General features: G+C 50.2%; 2 protein-coding genes across 4 annotated transcripts in view; one reads left to right on the forward strand and one right to left on the reverse strand.

Annotated features, from left to right (window-relative positions):
- Positions 1 to 622: 622 nt before the first annotated feature.
- Positions 623 to 23,891, forward strand: ELAC2 (elaC ribonuclease Z 2). The gene is made up of 24 exons (XM_087440411.1): positions 623 to 895; positions 1,475 to 1,525; positions 1,665 to 1,735; positions 2,498 to 2,562; positions 3,857 to 3,914; positions 5,183 to 5,251; positions 6,715 to 6,822; positions 7,805 to 7,863; positions 10,200 to 10,258; positions 10,350 to 10,422; positions 11,066 to 11,178; positions 12,714 to 12,809; positions 13,832 to 13,970; positions 14,051 to 14,136; positions 15,935 to 16,053; positions 17,220 to 17,316; positions 19,001 to 19,139; positions 19,616 to 19,654; positions 19,785 to 19,894; positions 20,536 to 20,635; positions 20,708 to 20,828; positions 21,003 to 21,081; positions 21,665 to 21,809; positions 22,459 to 23,891. The coding sequence occupies exons 1-24, from the start codon at positions 666 to 668 to the stop codon at positions 22,693 to 22,695; spliced, it is 2,463 nt and encodes an 820-aa protein (XP_087296537.1). The 5' UTR covers positions 623 to 665; the 3' UTR covers positions 22,696 to 23,891.
- Positions 23,862 to 27,106, reverse strand: part of ARHGAP44 (Rho GTPase activating protein 44) — a 182,641-nt gene continuing 179,396 nt past the window's right edge. For all 3 annotated transcript variants that reach the window (XM_087440408.1, XM_087440409.1, XM_087440410.1), the window contains one exon: positions 23,862 to 25,447. In XM_087440408.1, coding sequence (XP_087296534.1) covers positions 25,308 to 25,447 — 140 coding nt within the window. In that variant the 3' untranslated portion in view covers positions 23,862 to 25,307. The remainder of the gene's footprint in view (positions 25,448 to 27,106) is intronic.

A 27,106-nucleotide genomic window follows, 5' to 3' on the forward strand; every position in this document is an offset into this window, starting at 1 on the left:
AGAGCACTCCACTAATAAACGACTCTCTTGCCCCAGAGCTTGTTCTCTTAACCCCTAACTATTCTTGCTTTTCTTCCCGAAAGCCAGTAAAGACAATCATTTCAAACACGTACTCATACGAATTACAAGGGATATAAAATTAGCGAAGGCTCCTACGCTAAAGCTCAATATAATTTATCTCCTCACATTTAATCCTAACAACAACCACAAGCAAGAGCAAACCAGAGCCCCAAGGGGTTGACTTGCCTGGGGGGACAGCTCACAGCTGGCGGAGACGGGGCTCGAACCCCAGGGCAACTCGAAACTCCAAGGACCCGCTCATTTACCGGTATTGCTTGTCAGGGCCCTGCGCTCCCGGAAGTCCCGCCCCAGACGAAGGACGAAGGACGGTTTCCGGACAGAATTGACGCGGGGAAAGCCGGAAAGAGGCAAGGGGCGGGGCCGTCCAGGACGCTCTAGCATTCCTCCACTCTATGGCCACCGCCAATTGACAAGTCCGGAGCGGCCAGGCTCCTCTCTATTGGACGCACAGCTTCGCGTAGGCGGGCAGCTCGGCCTGCGGCGCGCTGATTGGCTGGGCCTGCCACGAGGGGCGAAGGGGCGGTGCGTGGGGCACGCGGACCGAGGCGACCGGCTGCCTTCCCAGGCCGGGTGGAGGCTGGCGCATGTGGGCTCTCCGTTCGCTGCTGCTGCGGGCCGCGGCTGGGCGCAGCATGTCGCAGGGACCCGCCCGCCGCCAGCGGCCGCCCAAGGACCCGCTGCGGCACCTGCGCACGCGGGAGAAGCGCGGCCCGTCGTGGGAGCCCGGGGGCCCGAACACCGTGTACCTGCAGGTGGTGGCGGCCGGCGGCCGGGATGCAGGCTCCGCGCTCTATGTCTTCTCCGAGTACAACCGGTCAGTGCGCCGCGCCCGGGGTCCGGCCGGGCCTCCGCGGCGTCCCCTCACCGAGCCCCGCCCCCGCTGCGTGCTGCTCGCTCGGGAGCATCCCTGGGCTTCCCTGACCCTTTCTGCACACGTGTGGGGTGTCACTCCTGCAGCCGATCTTGGTCTTTTGGTGGGTGGGAGAGCCTAGATTCCTTACATCCTACGTGCGTATAGTTTCCGGGAGCCCCTGAAGCACTTCAGACCTGGATGTACGTGTCCTCTTCCCAGCCCTTGGCTCCCGAGTTCGCTCTTGGTACTCTGAGCCGCACCCCCTCCCCTGCACCCCGAGACCGGGCCTCACAGTTGGGTGTGGGGTCGACAGGTCTGGTGAGGAGGTGATGGAGGAAAGAACCCATGTCACCGCACGCCAGCCTACACAGGCCTCCAGTCTCCAACCTAGCATCCTAATCGCAGAAATGCCGCCCGGTGGTACAACATGGGTTTTCAGTTTTTTATCCCCAGAGTGTACGTACAATCAGCGTCTAAACAGTGTCAGAGATTTAACAGATGAGAATCTTCTGAGTATCTTGTGTAATGTTCGTCCTGTAGGTATCTCTTCAACTGTGGAGAAGGCGTCCAGCGACTCATGCAGGAGCACAAGTGAGTCAACCGTTTTCTTGTGGGGTGGAGATGATTAAGAGACTTGAAAGCTGAGATGAGAGGCAGGAGTGTTTTTATAGCAGAAGGAAGGGTTCCTGGCGCATCCATTTAGTCCTGCTCAAATGTTTCGCTTTCTTAGGCTGAAGGTGGCTCGTTTGGACAACATATTCCTCACTCGGATGCACTGGTGTAATGTTGGGGGGTTGTGTGGTAAGTATATTCTTTCTGGGGTCAGAGGCTGGAGGGAAGTCTCTGGGATTTTAACCTGCCTTGCCTTTTTTTTGCCCATGTTCTGAGTCCAGGGGAGCTGGAAATCTTTTTATGCCAGCCCAGGCAGCTGCAGCACAGAGCATCATAAGCTGTGACTCAGAAGAGCAGATTTTAACATGGATACTGCCTCCAAGTGTTACCGTCTACTTCATTTATTTAGTCGCTGAACTGGGGATATGTGACAGTAAACCGGAGGATGTAGTGGTGGTGATTATAGTAAATGTACTTAATATCAAGACCATCGGCAGCTACACACAGATACCCATTATCCAGATTACCCCATTATTCACATCCACCAATAGGAAGGTCAACATTGTGTTGCCACCAAATTCTGTAAGCTTTGTGATGTGGACAGGTAGGAGTGGTGTGTTGAACCGGTCCCATTCACAGTGTTGAGACTAGGGTGAGGCAGGCAAGGCGCCTAGGGTGCTGAGTTGAAGGCCATCTCTTCACTTACATCCTAGGTGCCTCACTGCCTCACCCTAGTATCAGCCCTGCCTGTGCTAGGGGCATTTAAGGACTATTTGGTGTCCCTTGTACTTCTAGCTAGCATCGCTTCTGTTCGGTACATGTTCCGTGACAACTTGTTAGAGGCTGGAATGAGGATAAATAGATGAATAGCTAGTTCAGTAAGGAGTGCTCCTCCTGGCTGCCACTGCAGGCCAAGGTGCTGAGAGATCTGATTTTATTCATCCTTTTTAGGAATGATTCTTACTTTAAAGGAAACCGGGCTTCCAAAGTGTGTACTTTCTGGACCTCCACAACTGGTGAGTCTCTCTTGACTCAGCTTTCCAAGGTAACCCCTCCTTTTTTAAGGTTAGTAACAAGAATTCCCATTTTTACGAATCAGTCTTCTGCCCTCCAGAGATAACACTTCACCTTTCAAGTTAAAGAGACCTGAGTCCAAAACCTGAATAACCGTATGACCTTGAACAAATTATTTTACCTCTTGGAGCCTCAGTTTGTTCATCTGTAAAATGGCTATAATGTTTCATAGAGTTTTTAAGGATTAAATGAAGTAACACATTAGAGCACTAAATCCCTTTATTAGATGTTTCATACCAAGTGGGCACACAACAAATGTTAGCTTTTATTCTTACTTATTTACTAAATTTCAGACATCATCATACCTTCCAGACCAGCTTATTACACTGCTGAGAAGGTGTGTGCATATTGTTAAAACTGTTGAATATAACAGTTCATTTCCCAGTTCTTCAGGTGAAAGGCAACCAAACACCAAGTCCTGTTAATTCTGTCTCCAGAATAATGCCACAACTCTGTCTGTTTGTCTCCATCTCATTAAGGCCTTCATCATCTCTCTCTGCTACACCTGTCTATGATGATAGCTTCCCATATCCATTCTTGCGTCCCTGTAATCATCCACACACAGCGGCCAGAGGGACCTCTCTAAAGGATAACTGCAGACAGGGCACTTCCATCCTGAAACCCTTCAAGGGGGTTCTCCAATGCAGTATGGTCCATGCACACACCTTAATATGGCCTCCATGTCCTGTGGACCTTGGCCCTCACCCATGCTTCCATCTCTATCCAAGTCACCATGCTGGAGCTCCCCGGGCCCACTCTTAGCTCTTCACTGAAGCCCCTTCCCGTCTCGGGCTTTTGTCCGTACACTGGTTCCCTCTGCCTCTTCTCATCCCTGCCTGGATCCTTCTGAACCTTCAAGGCTCAGCTAAAAGGTCATTTGCTCAGGAGTAGCCCTGACCCTCAGACAGGTTGTGTCCCAGCTCCCTGCACTTTTCATTTCCTTAGCAGAGCATTTAGCACAACAACCACTAAGTTGTTGTCTGTGTCATCGTTTGTTGTCTCCACTCCATTCTCAGTTTCATGAGGGCAGGGATACCACCTCCTTCTTACTGCTAAATCCTTGGCATCTAACCCAGAGTAAACACTTAGTAAATGTTTGTATAAAGGAAGTTCCACATGCTTCCAGAACTTAGTTTTATGTTAATACCTATTGATACCTCTTGTGCACTGGAAGACGTTACTGTGTTCTGCGTTTGTGCAACCATAACTGCTCACGTCTTTATTTTCCTTTTTCAGGAGAACTACCTAGAAGCTATCAAAATATTTTCTGGTCCATTGAAAGGAATAGACCTGGGTATGTCCTTGATGATGACTCATTATCTGCCATTTCTTTCCCATATGCCCCAGACTCTCAAATTCAGAGTCCATAAAAACTGACCTAAATTAAACCTTAAAATCAAATGCTTCATCAGCATGAGATGAATTTTTTAAATATTGCCTCTTGCACTTACTATGCCCCCACCTCATGGCCCCCAAATATAGACTTCACAGGCAGGAGTGATTTAAAACTGCAACATGCCCCATGTATGCCAGGAAGTGGTCTCCATTCCAGCACCGAGGCTCCTGCCCTGGTCCTCAAGGTGGTTCTCGTAGTTGAATTGCCTTGAATTCCTTGCAGTAGGAAGAGGGGGTGTGAGCAGCTCAGGCTGTGCTGGGAGGCACATGGCGTCTTGATGGGAAAAGGCCTAACAGAGGATGGCAGCAGGGCCCGCCCTGGAGGCAGTGTGCATCTCTGGCTTGTTAATGCTCCTCTTCTACAGACACACGAATATTTTTTTTTAATTTTTTTTTTTTCTGAGGAAGACTGGCCCTGGGCTAACATCTGTGCCCATCTTCCTCTACTTTATATGGGATGCCACCACAGCATGGCTTGATAAGTGGTGCGTTGGTGCGCGCCCAGGATCCGAACCTGCGAACCCCGGGCCGCTGAAGCAGAGCGTGCGCACTTAACCGCTGTGCCAGCAGGCCAGTCCCAGAAACGCAAATATTTTATTTGAAAGTGTATACCAGCTTTTAGAGTTGAGATGACAGATTCTCTGGCCTCACAATGCTCTGTGTTAACTTGTGTGTCTTAAATTTGAGTATTGGTTTCTTTTTTTTAAAGATTTTATTTATTCATTTTTTTCCCCCCAAAGCCCCAGCAGATAGTTGTATGTCATAGGTTCACATCCTTCTAGTTGCTGTACGTGGGACTCGGCCCCGCGCTGGACGGAGAAGTGGTGCCTTGGGGCGCGCCCGGGATCCGAACCCGGGCCGCCAGCATCAGAGCGCGCGCACTTAACCGCCAAGCCACAGAGCCGGCCCTGGTTTCTTTTTTTTAAATGAGTAGTCACCATTGATCATAATATGTCTTCTCATTCGGCTGTAGTAAATATTAATGACTCATGAAAATATATTTTTGCTTCTTTCCTAAAAACTCTAATTTACTCAGAAATTCTGATTTTAGTGCAAATTCCTTCCAAAATTCCAAAGCAGTTCAGTTGCTTGTGGTTGGTGATCTGGGAAGTTAATTTCCACACGTGTTTGCTAATGCAGCCACTGTCCTGTTGTCTTTTCTCGTAGCTGTGCGGCCCCACTCTGCTCCAGAATACAAGGATGAGACCATGACAGTTTTCCAGGTCCCCATATACAGTGAGTATGGAAGCCACATTTCCCAGGAGGAGGCGGAGGAGGAGGTCCTAGGTGAGGAAGGCGTGGGTGAACATAGAAACCGCTTCAGTACTGGCTTTGTGTACCTGGATTTGTGTTTTGAGCATGATTCAGAAATTTAGCTGAGGAATTAAGAGATGGAGCTTATAATCTTAAGCTTATAATCTTACGGACAGACATGTTTAACTCATAGAGAATGCTAAGGATATACTTTGGAATATTATGGAGTTAAGCGGTGGTCTCAGATTGGTGCATTCATTGCTTGGGGTTTATTTGCCACGGATGTGAGAACCCTCCTTTGATGAGAGGATTTTGGAGAGGTGTGCAAAGATAAACACTTTTTTATAAATACTATCAGTAGGCTAGTAGAAGTGTTGTTAGGGGGTCAGAAGGGCACACAAACCTGCTCAGGTCCCAGGGCCAGATGATGTGGTTTTGATCTAGAGACAGGTTGTCTACACATCAGTCCTGCCGTGTCAGTGTCGTTCTTGCGTCTGTCTAAACACACTCCATGTTAGGTTTTACCTCCTGTGTGGAGAATGCAGAGCCTTTGGGCCATGTTCTTGGCAGTGCTGACTGGTCTGACGTTTGCCAAGTGCTGTAGGGGTGTAGACAAGAGCCCCCAACAAAGGCCAGAGAAGTCCAGGCCCTGACGAGGCCACGAGACCGGCACTGACGCACGGGTAGGAGAAGGGAGAAGGCAAGGGTTCGAGAAGAGAGAAGGCTGTGGTTCGAGCAGAGGCACAGTGCTCAGAGGCCAGGGAGGCGGCTGGTCTGGTCAGAACTCTCCTTGCCTGGCTCCCTCCTGGTCAGATGGCTTCCCTGACCTCACCCCCAGCGCCAGCACCAGCCTGATTTGGGTCCCTCCCCTGTTCCTTCTAGCACCCTGTTGCTCCCGCCCCAGCACGTGGCGGTTTACTTGTATGTATGTAGTGTGATCCGTGCTGACCTCGCGCAGCGTGCTGGTGGCGTTCCCCGGTGCCCGGCAGCAGAGGAACGAGCACGCGTGAGCAGGCAGCCTCTGGGAGACCAGCAGCTGTGCGTCAGCTTCTTAGAGCAGTGATTTTTTTTTTTTTTTTTTCTTGACCTTGAGACTTAACTGACTGCAAAATGATGCTGCTTCCATGGAGATGGGTAACCTTTGGGCCAAGATCTGTTTATTGAGTGATGATAATGAATAAACCAGCCTACTATCTGCATGCTTTTTAGTCAGCAAACACTGTTGAGTTCCTGCTGTAGTCAGGGCTGTGAGCTGAGCAGACACGGAAAGATGAGAGAGACATAGATGCAGCCCAGGGACCGGGTGGGGAGGTGATAGTTTACTCCTGTAGTAGATGATGTGCTGATGTAATGGGCACCCGGCATTCCCACGTGTCAGCATCTGGGCGCTGGCTGGGAGCTCGCCTTGCGTGGTGGGTAATTTGCTTGTTTCCTATACCAACCAGGTGAACAGAGGTGTGGAGGGCGCCAGCCATCACCGAGTCCGGAACGGCTCAGTCCAGAGTGGTCTTCAGACCTTGGGTCGACTGAAAATGAGCAGCACCTTCCAGATGGTAATGGTATTTGAGCAAAACAGTACACTGTCAAGAGGATTCTGTTTTTGTAATCCATTACTCGTTAATGCTCTAAATTTGAATCGTTATCATAAGAAAGCTCTGTGTGTAAAACAGATCCTTTTTTCTTGACACGTTAGGACTTGGCCTGTGAGGAGAGTGAGTAGGGTTGTAAAGGGGGTAGTATGGAGCTTTAGTGGCCAGCCTGCAGCCCTTGGTGGGCCCCCAAGCTTTGTGTTCAGTTTACCCAGAGGAGAGCAGGGCCTGGCAAACTGATTCATACAGAGGATTTTGTGTTTTTCATTAATACAGCATTAATGCAAATTAATTTTTCATGAATGCAGAAGCTATAACTGCTAAGCTGACAAAACAGTCATCAATGATGGATCTGCACCTTTTCTTCCATAATAACAACCTACTGGCAAACTGAATTAAAATTCTGAGATTAGATGTATCAAAGGAATTGGACTGCTTAAGGAGTCTGTTGTCCAGTGTTGGGCAAGGCTCAGTAAGTTCCTCTCTCTGCCCTGAGGTCGAGTCTGTTGACAGGAAGAGGCCCACTGTAGAAGCCGTCCTTTTTTGGATGGCACGGGTGAAGACTGACGTATTTTTTTCTGCAAGCCTTTTAGCTTTTGTGTTATTTCACATATTCTTATGCTTGTTCATAAAGCACATTACAACTTATTTTTTCTCTCTTCTCCACTTCTAGGTAAACTGTCATTTTTTAAATATTTCACTTGCCATTCTAAAGTTTTTCTGGTTGGAGTTCTGCATTTTTCGTTTACTCAGATCTCAACATGAGTAGGAATAAGAAAAAGTCTGCTGGAGAAAGGATACTAGAGTTTTCTTCGATCTTTGTGTTGGAACAGTTATGTCCATTTAATTTTGTGTGAAGTCGAATGAGGTGTCAGATGATCCTCGATCTGCGAAGCCTATAAACCTTCACATTTACCTTATTGTAATCAGATTTGTTTCTCCTCAGGTGTTAGCCGGAAAATAGGTGGCCGGGACCCCTCCTTGGTGGTAGCTTTTGTCTGTAAGGTAAGCACCCTTCTGCTGACTTTAAGTGAGCGTGTGCATGGTGACCTTTGCACTTTTCCAGTAATTCGAAGGTAGCACCTCCTAAGTCACGTGTGCCAAGAAGAAACACAGACACCCTATTTCTCAGTTTACCCCCTGTACTCTTATATACTTTCAGATTCTCTTCCAGCGACAGTCGGTCTACCTGTATATTCTTTTATATTTGGCTATGTTCGGTCCTCGTGCACTTGAGAAATAAAGGCAGCTTTGTTTGTCTTTCTTCAAATGAATCAGGCCTTTATTCAGACTCCTTCAACTCTGTTATGGTTTATATCATTTTACTGTAGCTGTTAAATTGCTAACATTGGACTAATTTTAATATTGGCTGGCATTCACAAAGGCCTAGATCTGCAAATCTGAAATCGGTCAAATTCTATGAAAATTTTATTACAATAAGGTATTTTTAAGATCTGACTAATGGCTTATTTTTAATAGGACTTTGCACTAAAATTTTATTATAATCTGCAACACTTTAATCTGTGGTAAGGGTATACATTATCTTTTTTGTGGGCTTTGTTTTTTTTAAGAAGTAATGTTGATTTCAAAATATATTTGTAATTTTCATCTAAATTTTAACACCAAGAAGTGGAAACAGTTATGAAAGGGCAGTAGTAATATTAGTTATTAATTGCAAGATCATTGTCAGTATCATTTCCATCATTTAAATAATAGTAATTTTTATCAAAGTTAAGTACTATTGTCGATACACTTTTGTATATTTCTGAGTTTTTAGGCAACAAAATTTCTTAAAGTAATTTATATGGTATAAATCTTTCAATTGTATTAGATCCTTCCATCCTTCCTAGATAGATTACATCGAGCATGATGAAATGTGTTCTGCCTGATAGGGGCGAGGCCCTTATAAACTCTGCCAGGTGCGCTGTTTCTGGGAGCTGTGGGCTCTGACGCTAAGTAGCCGCAGGCTGCTGCTGGCTCTTCTGACTCCTTTGCTGTCTGCTGTGCTTCTGAGAGCTCCTCTCACTGGGTCAGCCTGTAGCCGCTTTTCCCTCTTGTAATTGCTGCTTCTCGGCTAAGGGTTTGGAAGGCAGTAAAGTCGAGGTAGTTCAACTTCTGGGAGGTGGGAGAAAATAGGCTGTGCATTTGAGGGCCTCAGAAGCTCTTATCTGAGAGGAGAGCATGGGCTTCCGACAGCTGTGCACCTGCCCGGAGCCTTGTACACTTGCATTCTGGGTCTCATCTGTCTTCCAAATACTCCTCATTCCTCAGATGGGAACAGGTTTCTCCATGGGTTGAATTCAGCTTGTAGTGGAGGGATGGGTTTTGCTTGCCTTAGGTCTGTAAGTTCCTGTTAAACATTAGAAATATTTAGCTTCCATCCTCAAATCCATTTGGGTCTGTGGAGGGAATGTTGGTCACAACAGTGCTTGTTAATGTCATTATCTAAAGATGTCATCTAAGCTCTATCACCTTTGTGTTATGTGCACACACTTGAGCTGTAATCCTCCAGGATAATGTTTTCCAAGACAGAAAATTCTAGAATCTTAATAAGACTTTAGGATCTAAATTGGAGACTTTGCCCAAGAGTAATTTCCTTATAAAGATCTAGGGAAGAAAATGAAAATCAAATATAATTCAACATTCAGAGACTTATTAACATCGTATGCCATTTCTGACTTTTTTCCATTATTATGTATGAAATGTGTAGATCTAAAAAATGTTTGTACGGAAGTCTTTAAGTGCAGAATGATGATTATGAGGTTTTGTGAGAGGATTGTTGTTTGCCCCTCTAACATAATAAGAGCATATTGGGAATTTTTTATTATAAGTTTTCTCCAGTATAAAAGCAGCAGCACTATATTGACAAATATGTGAAAAACAGGAGGAAAATCATCCGTACTTTCGTCCCCCATCGCTGTCACTGGAATGTTGTGTTATACAGTGATTTGCATGATCGTTTCTGTTAGACAGTGTTCTAGTGATGCTCCCTTAGCTATTGATGCATGAGTGCAGGATGAGAGCAGCACAGTGTTTCTGCTCAAGGGTACTTGAAGGATACTTGCTATTTGATATGGAAATGGATTGCACTTTACAGAACTTATAAGAAGTTGTTTGAAAGCATTCAGCTGTTAGGACTGAAGCATTTCAAAATAAAAGACTTCTTCAGAAGGTCGTATCCTTTACCTGAAAGCAGAAGCCTGACCTGCACTTGAATAAATTGTACGAAAATAATGTTAATTTAAAGAATAAAACCAGAAAGGTGCACTTTTATGAAAATTGAGAAAAACCAAGCTGCTTCTTTAGTCGCCGAAGTTACATTTACCTTCTCTTTGTTGCAGCTTCACTTGAAGAAAGGAAACTTCTTGGTGCTCAAAGCAAAGGAGCTGGGCCTCCCAGTGTGAGTGTCGGGGGCGTGGCTGTTGGGGCCCCACGGGTGTGCCTTTGTTCCTAAAGCTCCCTCTCACAGAGGGCTTGCCTCTTCATTTCAGTGGGACAGCTGCCATTGCTCCCATCATTGCTGCTGTCAAGGACGGGAAAAGTGTCACTTACGAGGGCAGAGAGGTGAGACGCCCTGTTTTCGTGATGTTTCAGCAGGTACAGGTAGGGTCTGGAACGCTGGACAGAGTCACTGTCTGGTTCAGGTCCTACATCACTTTTGAGGGGAGTGGAACAGCTTAGATTTCCATCACTTGGCGAAATGATAAAATGGGGTCCCTTATCTAGACTTGCCCTGCATATCAACACTGGCTGCGTTTGGGTATTTCTGTAGATTGTCTGTTGAGGATCTGGGGGTCCTCCTCCTAACGGGATGGATGCTATCCCTCGTACTTGAGCTTGGGGCAGCATCCAACAATGGGTCCCATAAGGATGGAATTTGGGTGCATGGCCCAAAGGATGCCGCTGTGTTCTTCACCAAGATGTTTTCTCTGGCATCCAAGGATTAGGACCAATGACGACAGACCTGAGAGAACCTTGAATGTCACGCCTGGCTTCCTGGTCACTCTAGGTTTGAAAAGCCCTCTGCAAGCTAGCTGCCTAGGTATAAGCAGAGAGAGCAGGAAAGGTGTGGGTGGTGAACCTTACCTTGGTTTTCTGCTTGCTCAGTAGGGATTATGTAATGTCAGCAGTTGACTTGCAGCCATTCGATATGTTTGCTGAGCTGTAACTGCTCTGGGAGAGCATCATGACCCCACTGATTTTGCAGATTTTGCCTGAAGAGATCTGTACTCCTCCAGATCCTGGTCTTGCTTTTGTTGTGGTAGAATGTCCAGACGAAGGATTCGTTCAACCCATCTGTGAGAATGCCACCTTCAAGAGGTAAAGAGGGGTCTCCAGGGTGGGAGAGTGAGAGCCGACACAGTGCTCACAAAGCCCAGCCGCATCCACAGGGCGTCTGGCCTGCCCGTGGCTGCTCCTGCTGTAGGGCCATGTCTCTGGGAAAGCCCACCGTCTGAATGAAATGCCGAAGCCAGACTCCTATCTTAGGCTCCATCCTACCAGCAGGATATACAAAGCTACTGGTGGTTGGTGGGCTTCGTGGTGAACACAGCCTTGAAGTGAAATTAGAAAACACTGAAAATCAGAGATAGCTACAGATTAGAAAATCAATGGCCGGTTAGAGTTCTAAGTCTAGGATAAATTCTAGAACTTTCTTGAGTTCTAAATAATAGCCCAAATCATTATTTGGATTGCTTTTACCTAAATGAATGTTCTTCACTTACCTGTATTGAATCTGATGAGGGAGGTCTGAGGTATTTGAGATAGTCTTGGTCAAGGGTCTGGGTTAAGGGACAGAATCTCAGCCTGGGAGCATCTTTGTTCTGATGGCCTGAGTGCCATTCTCTCTTGTCCTCCAAAAAAGTTGACCCATTTTGCAGTTCAGCTTTGATCCTGGGTAGAATCTTTGACCCACATGTCTAGTTTTAATTTTTCTCCCATTCTTAATCGTTTATCCTATCTGTATTTTTCCCATTCCTAATGTTTATTTACGTTTTTTCGCTTATTGTTTTTGTCTATTTAGCAGAACAGATCTTTTGGGGCATCTATACCTGTTTTAAGTTAGTGTTAGAAGTTCTTCCTGGAATCAACTTGATTCTTTTTGGGTGAATTTGGGTACCCTGGTGACACGGGCTTTGTGTTTTAATCAAGTCATGGGCAGCACAGCTCCTTCAACTCACTGTGACCAGGTGTGAGCTGAGAGCCATGGGCATTGGTTGTTGGGTGTTGCTGTCAGGTTTAAATACATGGCCTGTGGACCCCCGTGTGTGTGTGTGTGTGTGTGTGTGTGTGTGAGGGTAGATAAAAACAGTTACTATATGTATTTTTTTAAGGGAACTGGAAGGAAGCACATTAGCACGTTAGTAAGTGATTATCTCTCTAGATGGTAGAATAACAAATGATTTTAATTTTCCATCCCTGTGTGTCGGGTCCTCTAGATGCAGACGCCAAGGTGGAATTGGAGGTGCAAGAGACTTAGTGGTGGAAATGCGTGAAAGATAAAGGCGAGGGAGCAGGAGGAGGCAGGGAGAGCTGTTGTTCTGCTGTGCAGGTCTTAGCTTGGAGAAAGGAGGGACAGGAAGAGCCTGGGCCTGCAGCACAGCCCTGAGAAAGGCTCAGGCAGGCCGGTGGGAAACCCCAGAGCTTGCCGAATAGACGAATCCCGGGTCAGCGCCGGGGCTCCGCCATCCTCCGGCACCTCAGAGCAGCCGAGGACAGCCTGGCCAGGGCGTGAAGGCTGTCAGGCTCCCCTGAGAGAGAGCAGAGCGGTGCCCTGCCTGGCTGCACAGTCCTGTTTGCTCATGTTCTGAGTTTGTGTCACTTTACAAAGCAAAGCCCACTCTTCCTTCCGCCAGGTACCAAGGAAAGGCCGACGCCCCTGTGGCCCTGGTGGTTCACATGGCCCCAGAGTGTGTGCTTGCGGACAGCAGATACCAGCAGTGGATGGAGAGGTATGGAGCCCAGCAGGACACATGGGGGGAGCTCTTCTAGGCATGACACATTTCTCTCTGTCCTCCCCCTCACTCTTTTAAGTGCTGCCTACCCTTACTGCCACACTTGCCTGAACCTTCTCGGGGATTCCTCCTGTCCCGGAATTCTGGAAGCACTGATCTGTACCACTCTTGTGAAGAAATACCACCGCTAGGTGGCGCCGTGTATACACGTCCTGCTTGTGTGGGGCACAGGGTCACACAGTTTACACCCTCCACACTCTCAGTGCCTGAACAAATAGGATTCCACGGGTGTATCCTAGAGAAGAAACCTGCGGGTATAAAATAATAGCTTCTGGTTATTGAACACCCACCACTTGACAGGCAGTATGGTAAATACTCTGCATTTCCTTCCGTTTTTTTAAATCTTCCCGCTGACCGTGTGAGGCAGACGTTCTGCCACAGTGTAGGAACTGAAAGAAGAGATCCCTTGACTTGTGCTCTTGGCGTCGCTGGCCGACCCACAGCAGGTGGAAGGAGTTATTTGAGTTGCACTCGGAGCGCGTAGTAACCTTGGGTGGCGTTCCAGCCTCCACTCCTGCTTCTTCCCAGCGTCTCCCTTCATCTCCTTCCTCGTTAGTCCCGGCAGTCGCTTACTCCTCAGCTCTCTCCAGCCTCAGTGCTTTTAGGGTTTGAGTCTTAACGTATGTTTTCTATTTTCCTCTTATTATGCCTTTTCTTCTTCCACCCCGTCCTCCGTGTTGTTTCCAGCTTCCTAGCTGTAGGCTCCAAACGTCTTAACTTTTCTTGTTTCTTCTAGTACTCTCCAGCACACCCCAAAGGCACTTGAGTTTGGAGAGAACACTGGACTTGGAGACAGGAGTGTGATCATGTTTGGTCATTTATTAGCAATCCTTGTGGACAGGTCACTTACCCTCTTTGAATGCTTCCACCTTCATCACCGCTCCTAATCTCCAGTGCTGCCCCTTAGATGGAGATGTTCCCTAAAGGACACCATGAATGTACATTCTGTTTCATCCTAGGTTTGGGCCTGACACCCAGCACCTGATCCTGAATGAGACTTGTGCATCGGTTCACAACCTCCGCAGCCACAAGATTCAAACGCAGCTCAACCTCATCCACCCCGGCATCTTCCCCCAGCTCGCCACTTTCCCCTGTAAGGTAGTGTCACAGAATGGTCCCTGGTGGCCCGGCCTCTCCTCTTCTCTTTCTCTCCACGGAGTGTGTTTTGTCTCTTTCAGGAAGAAGGTGCCAGCTTCAGTGTGCCCACGGTCCGGGGTGAATGCCTCCTCAAGTACCAGCTCCGTCCCCGGCGGGAGTGGCAGAGGTCTGTGTGGCTCTGAGCTCGTGGAATGCTCTAGGTCAGGGGTTGGCCAGCTTTTCTCGTATAGGGCCCGGCAATAAATACTGCAGGCTTTGCAGGCCGTGTCTCTGTTACAGCTACTCCACTCTGCTGTGGTGGCACGAGAGCCATAGAAATACAGAAATGAGTGGGTGTGGCTGTGTTCCTCTGCAAATTCATCTACTACAACAGGCCCGCCCTAGTCTGGGTTGAGGTAGAAGATTGGGGCCAATGGTTATCCTTTTCTAAAATTGTTTTCTCTGATAACAACAGGGGTACACGTTCCTTGTTTTACAATATAGACATTAAGAAGTGTGTGATGAAGAGAATCAATCACCGATAATTCCGTCACCCCAAGATAATGATTGTTAACATTTTGTGTTTTTTAAGTATATGGGGATGTATTAAAAAAATCTATATGTGGGTTGATGGCCTGACATGTTGTCAGTCCTTTCCTGTATCGTTATATAGTCTTCAGTAACAAGATTTTCATTGGTATTCCGGATAAGGATGTTTATCCATTTGAAACATTTCCAACTTTTTACTGTTTTAATGAAACAATAAATGTCTTATATATAAATCTTTGAGTGGAACTTTGTTCCCCTGGGGTAATTCTTAGATGTGGGATTACTGGATCAGAGGGTGATACTTCCTTAAGGGACTTGATAAATGTAAGTTGCTGTCCAGAAAGGCTCTCCCAGTTTACACTCCAGCTAGTCACGTGAGAAGTGCTTACTGGCCCCACATCTTTAATTTTTATAATTTATTTATTTATTTTTTCCCAAAGCCCCAGTAGATAGTTGTATGTCATAGCTGCACATCCTTCTAGTTGCTGTATGTGAAGTCTGAATCTTCGAGTTTGCAGCTTCCCGTCCACTCCATGGTGTCTGTACTAGAATAGGCCATGTTCCAGATTTCATTGGGTGCTGTGTGCTGTTGTGCTGAGTACTTGAGGCTCTTTCAGAGACTATGTGGTTGCATGACTGGGGCCCACGGACAGTGTCTAGGGCTTGGAGAGCCTGTTGTCCCTTTGTCAGCATCTGCACAGGCATATGCTGACATGTTCATAAAGCTGTGATCGACAAACCTAGCCAGTCTCCAGATTCACCTTGTACCTGTGAAAACCTTGTACCTGTGAAAAATACAGTTCCCAGACCTGCTGAATTAGACTCGTGAGAGCTAGGCCTGGGACTCACTGCCTAAGCTCCCAGGTGATTATAGTGTCAGTCAGTTGAAGAGCCGCGGAACCAAGGCTTGCTGCTCAGTGAGGTCAGGACAGCAGCAGCGTGTTCTCCGGGAGCTTGCTAGAAACGCAGCCTCGGCCCCACCCCAGAGCCCCGCATCAGGCCCTGCGGTTCCACAAGGTTCACAGGTGATTTGTTGTATGCGTTAGATGGAAACCACTGCTCTCGGGCTCTGCCTGTCAGCCGAGATGATTTTGCCCCACTCCCCTCCCCGGCCCCCAGGGGATGCTAGATGCTAGGGTAGAGATCAGGGATGCTACACTGGACCGCAGCCCCACAGCAAATGTCAGTCGTGCCGGGATTGTCAGGCTTTGAGCCGAGAGATGTTCTGAGGAGCTAAAGCCATTCAGAACCCACTCTGAGATCCCCACTAAGCTGAGAAAGGGTCCACAAGGCAAGAGAACAGAACTGCCCAAGGTCTTAGTCTTTAGTCTTCAATCTTGATTTGAAGAACTTCCTGCAGACTGTCTCCAGGAATCGATTCTGTTCTTGAGGCCACACGTTCCCTTTGGTCACCTGAGATGCTTTTCTCCCTGCAGGGATGCCATTGTTACTTGCAATCCTGATGAATTCATAGCCGAGGCTCTGGAGCTCCCCAATTTCCAGGAGAGTGTGCAGGAATATAGGAAGACTGCACAAGACAGCCCAGCCCCAGCAGGTGAGAAAGACCGCCGACCAGCCGCTCTCCTGGCCTCTGCCCTCCTGCTCGTGTGTTCAGAGCACTAAGTGGAGCGTCAGCACGCACAGTCTCACTGGATTTATTTATTTGATCCAGTGCTTCTCTGTTCTCTATTTAAAACCACCAGTGCCTGCCCCCCTCCCAGACTCAATCGGGATGTTGGGTGATGACGCCCAGGCCTTCTTTACGAGGCACACGCAGCAGTTCTGGGAACTCCTGTGAGACTTGGGAGAGAACTCTGAATGGGGACTCAGCCAACTTGGGATCTAGTCCTGGCTTTGCTAATCGGGATCCACCGAAGATGTGGCCCCCTCCCTCACCTTGCTGGGCTTTCAGTGCTCCATGAGGAAAAGTAGTTAGGGGAACTTCGTGACCTCTGCTCCAGTAGTTCGTTTTTCCGGTGTTATTTTCAACTAATGATAGGAATAGAGAACGCTGGAACAGAAGGCAGTGCTGGGCCGTAGTGCGGTCAGCCCCAGGAAGTGTAGGTCTCGCCTCCTCTTGTGCTGGCCGTCCCATGTGTGTTTGGGGAAGACTGTCTCCCTTGGCCTTACTTGCCTTTGGGTTTGTGGTTCGACTTCTGGTTTGAGTGTGAGCGATCCCTTGAGACCATGCCTGTAAATGTGTACCTGGGGCCTCTTGGGCTGGGCGAGGCTGTGCAAGGGGCACAGGCTTTGGAATCACCAGATCTCCCTGGACTTGAGTCCTGGCTCTGCCTCTTGCTCTCTGGAGAGCTGACCCTCTGAGCCTGCTTCTGTCCCCTGTAAAGTGGGGTGTTTCCCACCTGGCAGGGCTGTTGTGTGCACGCACAGCAAGTGCCGGTCTGGTGGTAAGAGGTGGATGCAGGGTGGACACCAGCCCCTTGAGGTCAATGATGGTTCATAGCACAAAGAAGTCCCCTTTGTCATTTAAAAGTCTTAGAGCAGCTCTCTTGAAGAAAGACTATAGAATTCATCTGCTCTCCCTCCCAACAGCCCTTTACCCACAAACAGCCTGTGGCCCCTCTCAGAGGAGGCCCAACTTAAGGCTGGGTGCCAGGTCAGACCACCAGCCCAGCCTGGGAAGCTGGACTTAGTCCTTACATGGCTGAATGCTGGCTCACTTTTGACCCGAAGAAATGGACTCATTCATGTATTTTTCCATAGAGACAAGAAGCCAGTATCCAGAAATCATCTTCCTTGGAACAGGGTCTGCCATCCCGATGAAGATTCGCAACGTCAGCTCCACACTTGTCAACATAAGGTATTACTGCTTTCCCAGGAAATGTCCCTCCATCAAGGAGCAGGCCGATTTTCTGAACAAAAGTCCTGCTCCGCCCATCGGGCTGATTGGACAATGCATGGTATAGAACCTTGTAAGCTTGTCTTCTTGGCTAGAATGCCCCAGAAGAGGAGTAGTGGGCGTTAACACGTTTTATAGCCTCAAGGTAACTTATGCTGCTGGGAATCACCAAAGTTCATCACCCATTATGTCTTGTGATAAAAATAGCTGATTTTACTGTATGCTATGCACCTTGCTAAGAAATTAGCTCACTTAATTTTCACGTTAATCCTATGAAGCAGTGAATAACTCCCCATTTTATTGATCAGTCACCTGATGCTCAGAGAGGTTACTTGGCTCTAGTTGCCATGGCTGGTAAGTGGCAGATTCCAAATGTGAATCAGTGTCTTCACTGCTGCCTTGTATGTGTCCCTAATGGTTACTGCTGATGGTGAGTGTGCATTTGTTTGGTGTTCAGCCCCAAGTGAATGGTTTTGGATGATTCTCTTGGGTTTGCCTGGTGTCATTGTTGGGAGAGAGATTACTCGGGGATTGTGAACGTTCATGGTACTTCTGCAGGTGTCTACGTGAAGCAAGTTAGACTGTGAAGTACCAGGTTCATTTTTAAATTCTGCTTCGTCATCTTAGATGCTTGTGGTGGATGATGAACAACCAAATAATGCATTAAATGTACACAGCAGGTATAAGATGCACCCTGATATCAGAAATATATGAATCTGGGACGTATTTTCATATGACTGAGGAAATGCGGTAAAGGGGCTCGGCGTGGGCCAGGCTTTCTCCCGAGGCAGAGATGCCCTGTGAGGGGGCTTCTCCCAAAACCCTGAAAGGGGCTCCTCAAGCCAGCTGCAGTTAATCGGAAGGTGCTGTTCCTGGCTTGGCCTTCCCACTCAGCTCATCTCCGAAAGGTCAAGTCTAGTGCTCTGAGGCTTCTCTCTGAAAATGGGTGCGGCCCTCCCAGGTGCACAACTCCTCCCAGAGAAGGAGTTCGAAGGCCTGGAGAAGAGAAGATTCTCACCCCTTGGAGCAGAGGTTCTGAACGGGCTGTCAGAATCGAAGCTCCCTGAGCCTGCCTGAGGCTGGCTGAATCCAAAGCCCAGACTGGAGCCGGCAGTCACATTGTCCCTCCCGGAGGAGCATCTCAGCCCATCCCGCACTGTCCGGCTTTGAGGATGTGGCCGAGGACACCAGAACTGCTGGAACGGGAAAGACATCTGATGGCAACCACATCTCTACCCAGACAGGCAACACCATGCCCGCCTCTGGTATTATCAGTAGCGGGTGTGGCCACACTCAGCCAAAATCTCTGGAAATCCTCAGAGAGTCGTCGTCAGGATTCAGTGGTTTTACCCTCCCATTCCACATAAACTGTTTTTGGATGCCCAGCATATGTGTGGCTCTGTATGCTTTCTATATATTCTAAAGGGCTTCAGGGTTCCATTTTATATAAAAATTCTTTTGTATAATGAGGATGGACATCTAAGATTGCCTTCATGTTTACATAAGCTGCTCAGAGGAAGAGCATGAGAGGTTATGGAAGGACGTAGAAAGCACCGCTGTGGCTGCCTGCTCTTCTCTGAAATACAAATCCTCCCCACCGCCAGAGGCCTTTCCTGTCGGCACTGAGTCTCGCTCTTCTCCGCAGCTCTGACAAGTCCCTGCTCCTGGACTGTGGCGAAGGCACGTTTGGGCAGCTGTGCCGTCACTACGGCGATGACGTGGACAGGGTCCTGGGCACCCTGGCCGCCGTGTTTGTGTCCCACCTGCACGCGGATCACCACACGGTGAGGGTCTGGGGGGCAGGTGCTGCCTCAGTCGCTCCACACTTTCCTGCTGCTCTCCTGTCTCCTCTTCCCACACTTGCCAGGAGCTTTGGTTTCTCATCTCTCGCGAGGTCCTGGCCTTTACAAAACCCCGGGACAGTCATTCTGCTCAGTGAGATGTCTTGTCTCTGTTTGCCTGCAACAGAGACTGTTGTCATGCAACACAGGGGTGCTGTCTTCACTCAGCTTGCCGTGAGTCTTGCCTTTTCCACGGCCTGCTCAGGGGAAGCTTCAGCCGGAGCTAGCAGACTTGGTCTCCGGGGCAGCTGGGTCCTGGGCCACTGCCCCCTTTCCTGCTCACATTGCCTGTGACATTTCAGGGCGGTGCGGGAGGATGGGGGCTGATAGAGAGCTGGCACGATGAGGACTCTAGACCCAAACGTGGGAGCAAAGGCGAGTTTGGACGTGGCTGATCCGTGCCCCCTCTTCGTTCCCAGGGCCTGTTACATATCCTGCTGCAGAGAGAACGAGCTCTGGTGAGTGCGGCCCTGACTTGATTGCCGTGTGGAGTGGCGCTGGATGACACACAGCCTCGCCTCCTGCCCTTCCAGACCATTTCCACTGGGATGTTCTGTTGTTGACGCGGCCCCGATTTCCTTGTTTCAGGCTTCTCTGGGAAAGCCCTTTCACCCTTTGCTGGTGGTCGCCCCGACCCAGCTCAAGGCCTGGTTCCAGAAGTACCACAACCAGTGCCAGCAAATTCTACATCACGTCAGGTGAGCGTCCGGGCGCCCTGACCACCCGGGCTGTTGTCTTCCCCCGCCTTCCTCACAAGCTCAAGGTTGATCTGGGGCAGCTGACAATATCCCCGGCACCCTTTCCCTCGACTTGGCCCAGGACGGCAGAAGCAGGGTGACATGCTTTGACTCGGGGGTAGAAACCATTCGATGGTCTCCACTTAAATGTTTGTTTTCTTTGACACGTTTCTTCTCAGCCCTCTCTTCAGTTCTGTTTTGGTTTGTAGATTTTTGCCAATACTTCTCCATGAAACAGTTCCGGGGCACAGTGCCCGAATAGTGGCCAGCACAGAGACCGCCCACACCAGGTGGACGAATGGCGGGAGCTGGCCCGTCCTCCCGTTGGGGCAGGAGTCCATCTGCCGCGTCTGTGGGCCGCTTGGGCAGGACCCGCCACGCCCTCGCCCTGGGCAGCTTCCACCGGTTGGCTTTGTCGCGGTGGCCTGGGGCTTTTGCTGTGGCTCTTTTTAATTCACTACTCTTTCCCCGTCTTGCTGACTGATTTAAATTGTGTTTCTTTATAATAAGGATTTGTGGACTCTCCAGCCAGAGACGTGAACTTTGATTCAAGTTAAATGTATGTTTTAACGTTTATTTTTTAAATGTTTATCTTCTCACAGTATGATTCCTGCCAAATGCCTTCAGAAAGGAGCTGAGGCCTCCAGCCCCGAAGTTGAAAGGTTGATTAGTTTGCTGCTGGGAGCGTGTGATTTGGAAAAGGTAAGGGGGCGGCCGCGGGCGTGGGGGGGCGAGGCGGGGAGCACAGCCCGAGCCGGTCGCCTGCTCCTTCAGTTTCAGACCTGCCTGGTCCGGCACTGTAAGCATGCTTTTGGCTGTGCACTGGTCCACACGTCCGGCTGGAAGGTGGTCTATTCGGGGGACACCATGCCCTGCGAGGCTCTGGTACAGATGGGTGAGTAGAGGCAGCCGACTCTGGTCCCACTTGACAACCTCTGGTTGTCGTCCTAACATGCAGACCCGCCACAGGGGCAGGGGAACGAGTGCTGGGCCAGGAAACAGGTGCGTGGACCCAGGGCCGAGCTTCTCAGGGAGAGGGCTCTGCTTGACGCCTCTGCTTACCCTCTAGGGAAAAACGCCACCCTCCTGATACACGAGGCCACGCTGGAAGATGGTCTGGAAGAGGAAGCCATGGAAAAGACCCATAGGTAGCAGGGACGCTGAGCCTTTGTCACCCACTCCCTCCACCTCCCCTCAGGTGACACTTTGAGCAGCCTGAGAAAGACTGTATCCTACAGTGACACCGGGCGGCCTGCTTCCTTCAAAGGCCCATGGGGGCTTTTGACCCCAGGGTAGTTCTCTTCTGGGCCGTTTGCCTTTATTTCTGCAGAGTTCTCTAGGCAAAGTTCTGGGGGGAGACATGGTTTTTGAAAGAAAGGGAAATATGCTAGAATAAACTGTAGGCCACGTCAGGGGAAGGTGGGGGCTGGGTGGCTGGATTTTAAGGCAAGAGTATTGCCCCAGGTCAGGAGCCCCCTGCTTTTTCTCAGATGCCCTCACTGTGATGGGTGGTTTGACAGCCAGCACAGAGCCTGGGCTTCATTTAGGGGAATGTGTGAAGAATCTGGCCCTTAGGAGAGTTTGTGTCGGCTAAAGAGGAGCCAATTGAGGAACCTGCAGCCTTCCCTGGGTGCCCAGGCGGAGCCTGGGGGTCGGGGTCTGGGCCAGCCTCTCCTTGGGAGTCCCGCCCTTTGGGTGAGCTTCAGCCTTACTTCGATCCTTTATTTGCAGCACAACCTCCCAGGCGATCGGTGTGGGGATGCGGATGAATGCGGAGTTCATCATGCTGAACCACTTCAGCCAGCGCTATGCCAAGATCCCCCTCTTCAGCCCCGATTTCAATGAGAAAGTTGGAATTGCCTTTGACCACATGAAGGTCTGGGTATCACGTGGGTTTTGTGGGGTGGGGCCAGGGCAGCGAGACACACTCCATCCACGTGCGGTATGGTCGGGCTCAGGGCCACGCCAGTGGGAGGGTGATCTAGCCATCACCCCATCATGACCAGCACTGGCTTTGACGGCAAGACAGACCTTTTACGGGCCTTCTAGACAGAAACAGTGTCAGGTCTCTGGACTTGACTGACAGCCTCTCGGAGGCCTGGGCTGTTCACAGTCACATCATTTGAGCATCACGTCAGGTGCGGGAGACAGCGTGTTCTCTCCTCTCGTGAGTGGTAAAGCCAGGCCTTGCCCCTCTGGCTTTTCGGAATGAAGGGGCAGGGCATGACCCAGCGTTTGTTTTTGAGGAGCTTGATTCTCCGAGTCTGGCCTGCCTTTCCTTTCCTGAGGCCCCTTCAGCTTTGCCACCCTTAGCCAGGAGTGGGGAGTCCATGCCCCTTTCTTTAGCGTCCAGCCTCTCTCCGTGGCGTTTTCTTTCTTGCTCTTCTCTCCCAGCTTTGGTCGGTGGACGAGGGTTGTAAAGAAGGGGAGCTGGTGCCTGCTGTGTGAGCGCAATTTCTTCACTCCAGCTCCTGCCTCCAGCCCAGCCCCTCTGAGGTGCATCCTTGTCTCGTCTTGCCTTCTAGGTCTGCTTCGGAGACTTCCCAACCGTGCCCAAGCTGACTGCCCCGCTGAAAGCCCTGTTTGCCGGCGACATCGAGGAGATGGAGGAGCGCAGGGAGAAGCGGGAGCTGCGGCTGGTGCGGGCGGCCCTCCTCTCCAGGGAGCCGGCGGGCGGCCCTCAGGACACCGAGCCCCAGCAGAAACGGGCCCACGCGGAGGAGCCTCAGAACCCACGGAGCAAGAAGGTCAGGGCAAACTGAAGGTCGGGAGTGACCCTGAACTCGAAGGCTCACGTCCTCGGCCCTGTGCACGGCGTGGTGTCCTCTCCTTCCTGGTGGGAGCCAGAGGGCACGGTTCACAGTGAGGCCCGCGGGAAGAGGTGGGGAGAAGCCAAGCCTGGGCTTGGGCCCTGCGTAATGACTGGCCTGCTTGACGCCTCCTACAACCTGTGCTGGCAAAGCCTCGAGACAGGAGGCTGCCGAAAGGAAGAAAGCAGGGACAGCTGGAATTGAGTGCCACTTAAAGAAGTCACATGGAAAAACAGTGCGCCCACGCCTGCTCAGCCCAGTTCTTCCCTCTGCACACCAGAGATAAGCCAACTCACATGGAACGTTGGATTGTGGACGTGAAGTCTAAGTGTCCAAGACTCGAGGAATAGTATTTCCAAAGACACAGAACACAATAAAGATTCCATTTGGAACCCGAGTGCTCTGCTTCGTCCTGGTGCCACCTCTGAGCAGGAGTCTCCCTGTGCAGTGTCATGCTGCCAGGTGCCCTGTGTGCCCTGGAAGCTGGCTCTGATTGCACGAGGACCTTTGGAGTCTGTCCCTGGGGAGTCACTACCCTTCAGTAGTCTAGTTTTTTGACAGAAGTCAAGTCGTGCCGCTCACAGCAGTGGCGTGCTTTCATGCGCTGGGAGAGCCACGCTGGGCCAGCACGGTGGCTCAGGGAAATGCAGGCCTGTTCCTGGTTCACAGCAGTGGCGTGGTTTCACGCACTAGGAGGGCCATGCTGGGCCTGCACAGTGGCTCAGGGAAACACAGGCCTGCTCACTGTTGTGGGTGAAAACGGAGACAGGAGATGTGCTCTTCCTTGCCCCATAATGAGAACGAGAATCACTCATTGCTCATCAAAGTATTGAGAAATATCACATCAGGCTGGCTCCCTTGCCCTCCTTTTGGGATTTAACAACACTGAAGTTAGTGCTTGAAAATTGAGAGAATTTTCAAAGACAAATCTAGTATGTATTTGTGTATTCTCCCTATGTAGGAGAATATAGAAAAAGTTTCAAAAACTCAGGTGACGAGAGAGACAGACCAGAGACTTGGCCTTGCCTAGCCGTGCACTCAGGTGTCCTCCTAGGCAGCATCTGAGATCGAGTCCCGTGTTCCCACCAGCTTATTATTAAAACAAGAAGGCCACGCTCACGGATAATAAATCTATTTTAATAACATTACTTTGGACAACTATTTGTACATGTATTTAAAGGTAACTTTCAACCCCTGGGCTCCATTACAAATTGGGTACTGAACCGCCCTTGCCAGGAAGTGAGCAAAGCTGTTAACATCAAAAGTTTGCAAATCCCACTGTCAGGGAAGGGTTATTTTACACTGTGTTGGGAAAAATAACTAAGCATTTAAATTTCTCATTGTACACCTGTACATTGGTTTAGATTGAACGGCTCAAACAAATATAGAGAGATTTCATATATACAAATATTATATCATGTATAGGTATATCATATCTATTTTAAAAGGATAAAATTTTAAGCTCTGACTTTGCATGCATGACCCAAATCTGCATATCACTCCCTTAATCCCAGAGTGTGACTTGGCTCCCCAGTGCCCTCCTGGCCCTCCTCCCCGAGAACGGATGGGACTTCATGAGAAGGGATGAGCGACTGATGCTGGTGAGCGAAGCACGCCACACCGCAGGGCCCGTGGTGCTGGCCAGGTGTCTCCGTGGGCCCATTTCCCTTTCCCTTACATGCTTTGGGTGACAATTATTGCTATTCACTGGTGACCTCCAGAAAGAAGAGGCAGCTCTGGGGCCCCACGTACCTAGTGAGCAGGGTGCCCCTGGGATCCTGGAGGGGTGTAATTACTGTCAGACATCTAGTGTGTTTTGGGGGGTGTATGAGGAGCTATCTTTGGGCCCTCCAGACACCCTCAAGATGAGTTTTTAAATTCAGAAGTATAAACTGATAAGGTAGTAAAGGGAGCTTTCAGTCACACAGTATGGAAAAATTGTTAGGAAGTGAAAAGAATTTCATTTTAAGCCATTTATTTTAGTGCCCACGGGTTAAGGGCAGCCTTAAAGATTTCCCACCAGCCGGTCCTCCCCTATGTAGCAGGCAAGTCAGTGCCCCAGGACCTCTAGAATTCCAGAACCGGTCCTGCTGTGAGTGAAAGGGTCCCCTGCTATCCTGCTTCCCTTCTGCAGCCATTAAGCTGATACTGTAGGACTTGACATCAGCCATCAGGGTACGGGTGGCAGGCGGCCCCCAGGTTTAACCGGGCAACTCGACGCTCCCTCTCACCCCTACCCTGCAAAGGACATTTCTGACAGGCAAGCCCTCCGATGGAGAGAGCGCTGTTGCTGGGTATGGAGGCTGAAAGTGGATCAAAATAGGCACAAAGTCAAAAGGCAAAGATGAAACAAAAGGCCAAAGTCACCACCCAAAGGGAACAAAATCGGCACCACCAACATTTGCCACACGGGCTGGAGGTGACAGTTTTCTGTGAAACTCCAACCGCGTGTTGGCAGTGACAGCGAGGAGCCAGCAGAGAACACCGGCCAGCCCAGGGCGGCCCCAGCAGTGTGTCTGTCTGGGGCCCACGTATGTACATGCGTGGCGGGGGTGGGCGCCGGGTCAGAGGGCGGTGCTCTCAGACTCTTCCTCCGAGTCCCTCTTCTCAGTCACCGAGTGTCGCCGCATGTGCTCCAGGGGACTCAGGCGGAGCGTTGACCCAAGCTCTACGTGGATGGAGGGGATATCAAAGTGGACGAGATCTGGAGGTTGGAGAGAGAGGTGGCTGAAAAGGGCCTCCGGCTAAGGAGACACTGATGGCAGGCATGGTTGGCATTAGATGTGGCAGTGGGGAGCTTACTGAGGGGCTGGCTCATCTAGGTTAACCTGCACTTTATTGCAGGATCAGTTGGAGTCAGGCCTGCTTTGCATCTGCCCCACAAGCCTGTAGCACCCAAGCATCCAGATTCTGCCCCGAGGGGTTGAGAGAGGACAGAACAGCTCCCCCAGCCGGGCCACACACACTTCCACCCTCGAGCTCAGTTCTCCACAAAAAGGATGCTTTCTGGGCGGGTCTCAGTGACATCTTAGGCATTTCAGGGCTGCATTTAGTTCCCTAAAGTGTGCAGGGACAGGGTACGAGACAGTGGGAAAACTCCTTCTCCTGAGTCCGTGAGCGAATGGGGGAGTCCCGAGACGGTGCCCTCTCTCTAGGGCCACGCGCAGTACATTTTGGATGGCTAGTGGCGGCAGGGTGGAGCGTCTCCCTCAGGACAGGGGAACTGGAGCCGACTGCACTCCCTGACTGCGGAAAACCCCGCCTCAGCACTAGGGAAGCAGTTCCCTTCAAGTTACATCCTTACTGGGACCACTAAACGGTCATTCTAACTGGGAGATGACCAGGAAGAATGTACCTGAGATCACAGGGCACGCCGCCTGTGGGATTCGGGACATCTGTGAGTCGGCAAAGGAAAGTCCTGAGAGCCAGCAGCTCAGTAGAGGCAAGGCCACGGTGTGGGGGCCTGGAGCTGCAGCCGCCCCCCCGGCGGCCGGCAAAGCCTGAGCTCGCTGCTTCCTGGGGGCTGCAGGAGGCTAACCGGGACGCGAGGGAGCCGAGAGCCAGGGGCCCTGGGATCCTCTCCTCTCAGTCATGCATCTCCCCTGCTTGGCCTGCAGAGTTTCTGGCCTCCACTAAGCCTTGCTGTCAACCTGAGCCCGGGGCTGCACCCCGGGGTGACAGAAGAAGTGTTCCTAGAAGGGGAGCAGCCCTGGGCCAGCCCCAGGGGGGGAGTTTCTGTGGTTTTTTGTTTTTTGTAAAACAAACATTCAGCCCCAGGAATACCATACCAAGGGGACAGACAGACATTTGGACACCATCCTGAGAGACATTAACAAACATGGAAGCTCTGAGACAAAGGTCCTTCTCTCACCCACCCCTCAACAGTCCTCAGAATGTCATTGCAGCCTTTGTTCTGCTGCCTGATGGAGCAGAGATTGGGGTCTGAGGCTCAGCTCAGCCAGTGCCACGTCCCCCGCCTGCTGCCTCAGAAGACGTGTGAGTGCCCTGCCCTCGCTGCTGGCCTGAACACGCCCTACAGCTTGGATTCAAAATCCCATCCCTGTCACGGATGGGGAGTGTGACCCTGGACCAGTTTCTTACCTTCCCTGTGCCTCAGCAGTCGAATGGGAGTAAAGGGTGATGGCGGGCGTAAACATGACAGTGCAGATGGAGCACGTAAAGAAGGCTCGGCCCAGAACAAGCGCGAAGTGAGCTGTTCAGCTGTAACCCTTCAGGCTGTTCCCTTACAGAGACCTCTGAGGGGGAAGGCAGTTCAGGTAGCCAGCGAGCGGATTTTAGGGAGAGAAGCCCCTCGACACTGCTGGGAAAAGGGAAGCTTGTTTCCTGTGTCAGAGGCAGCTCC

This window comes from Ceratotherium simum, chromosome 16, assembly GCF_057802395.1.
Source record: "Ceratotherium simum simum isolate JZ-2026a chromosome 16, ASM5780239v1, whole genome shotgun sequence".
Lineage (NCBI taxonomy): Eukaryota > Metazoa > Chordata > Mammalia > Perissodactyla > Rhinocerotidae > Ceratotherium > Ceratotherium simum.

Excerpts from the sequence above, each read along its gene's own strand:
- ELAC2 (XM_087440411.1), top strand. The coding sequence starts at position 666 with ATGTGGGCTCTCCGTTCGCTGCTGCTGCGGGCCGCGGCTGGGCGCAGC. Across the intron at positions 10,423-11,065 it reads TCACTTACGAGGGCAGAGAG|ATTTTGCCTGAAGAGATCTG; the intron begins GTGAGACGCCCT and ends CTGATTTTGCAG. Across the intron at positions 13,971-14,050 it reads TCGCCACTTTCCCCTGTAAG|GAAGAAGGTGCCAGCTTCAG; the intron begins GTAGTGTCACAG and ends TGTCTCTTTCAG.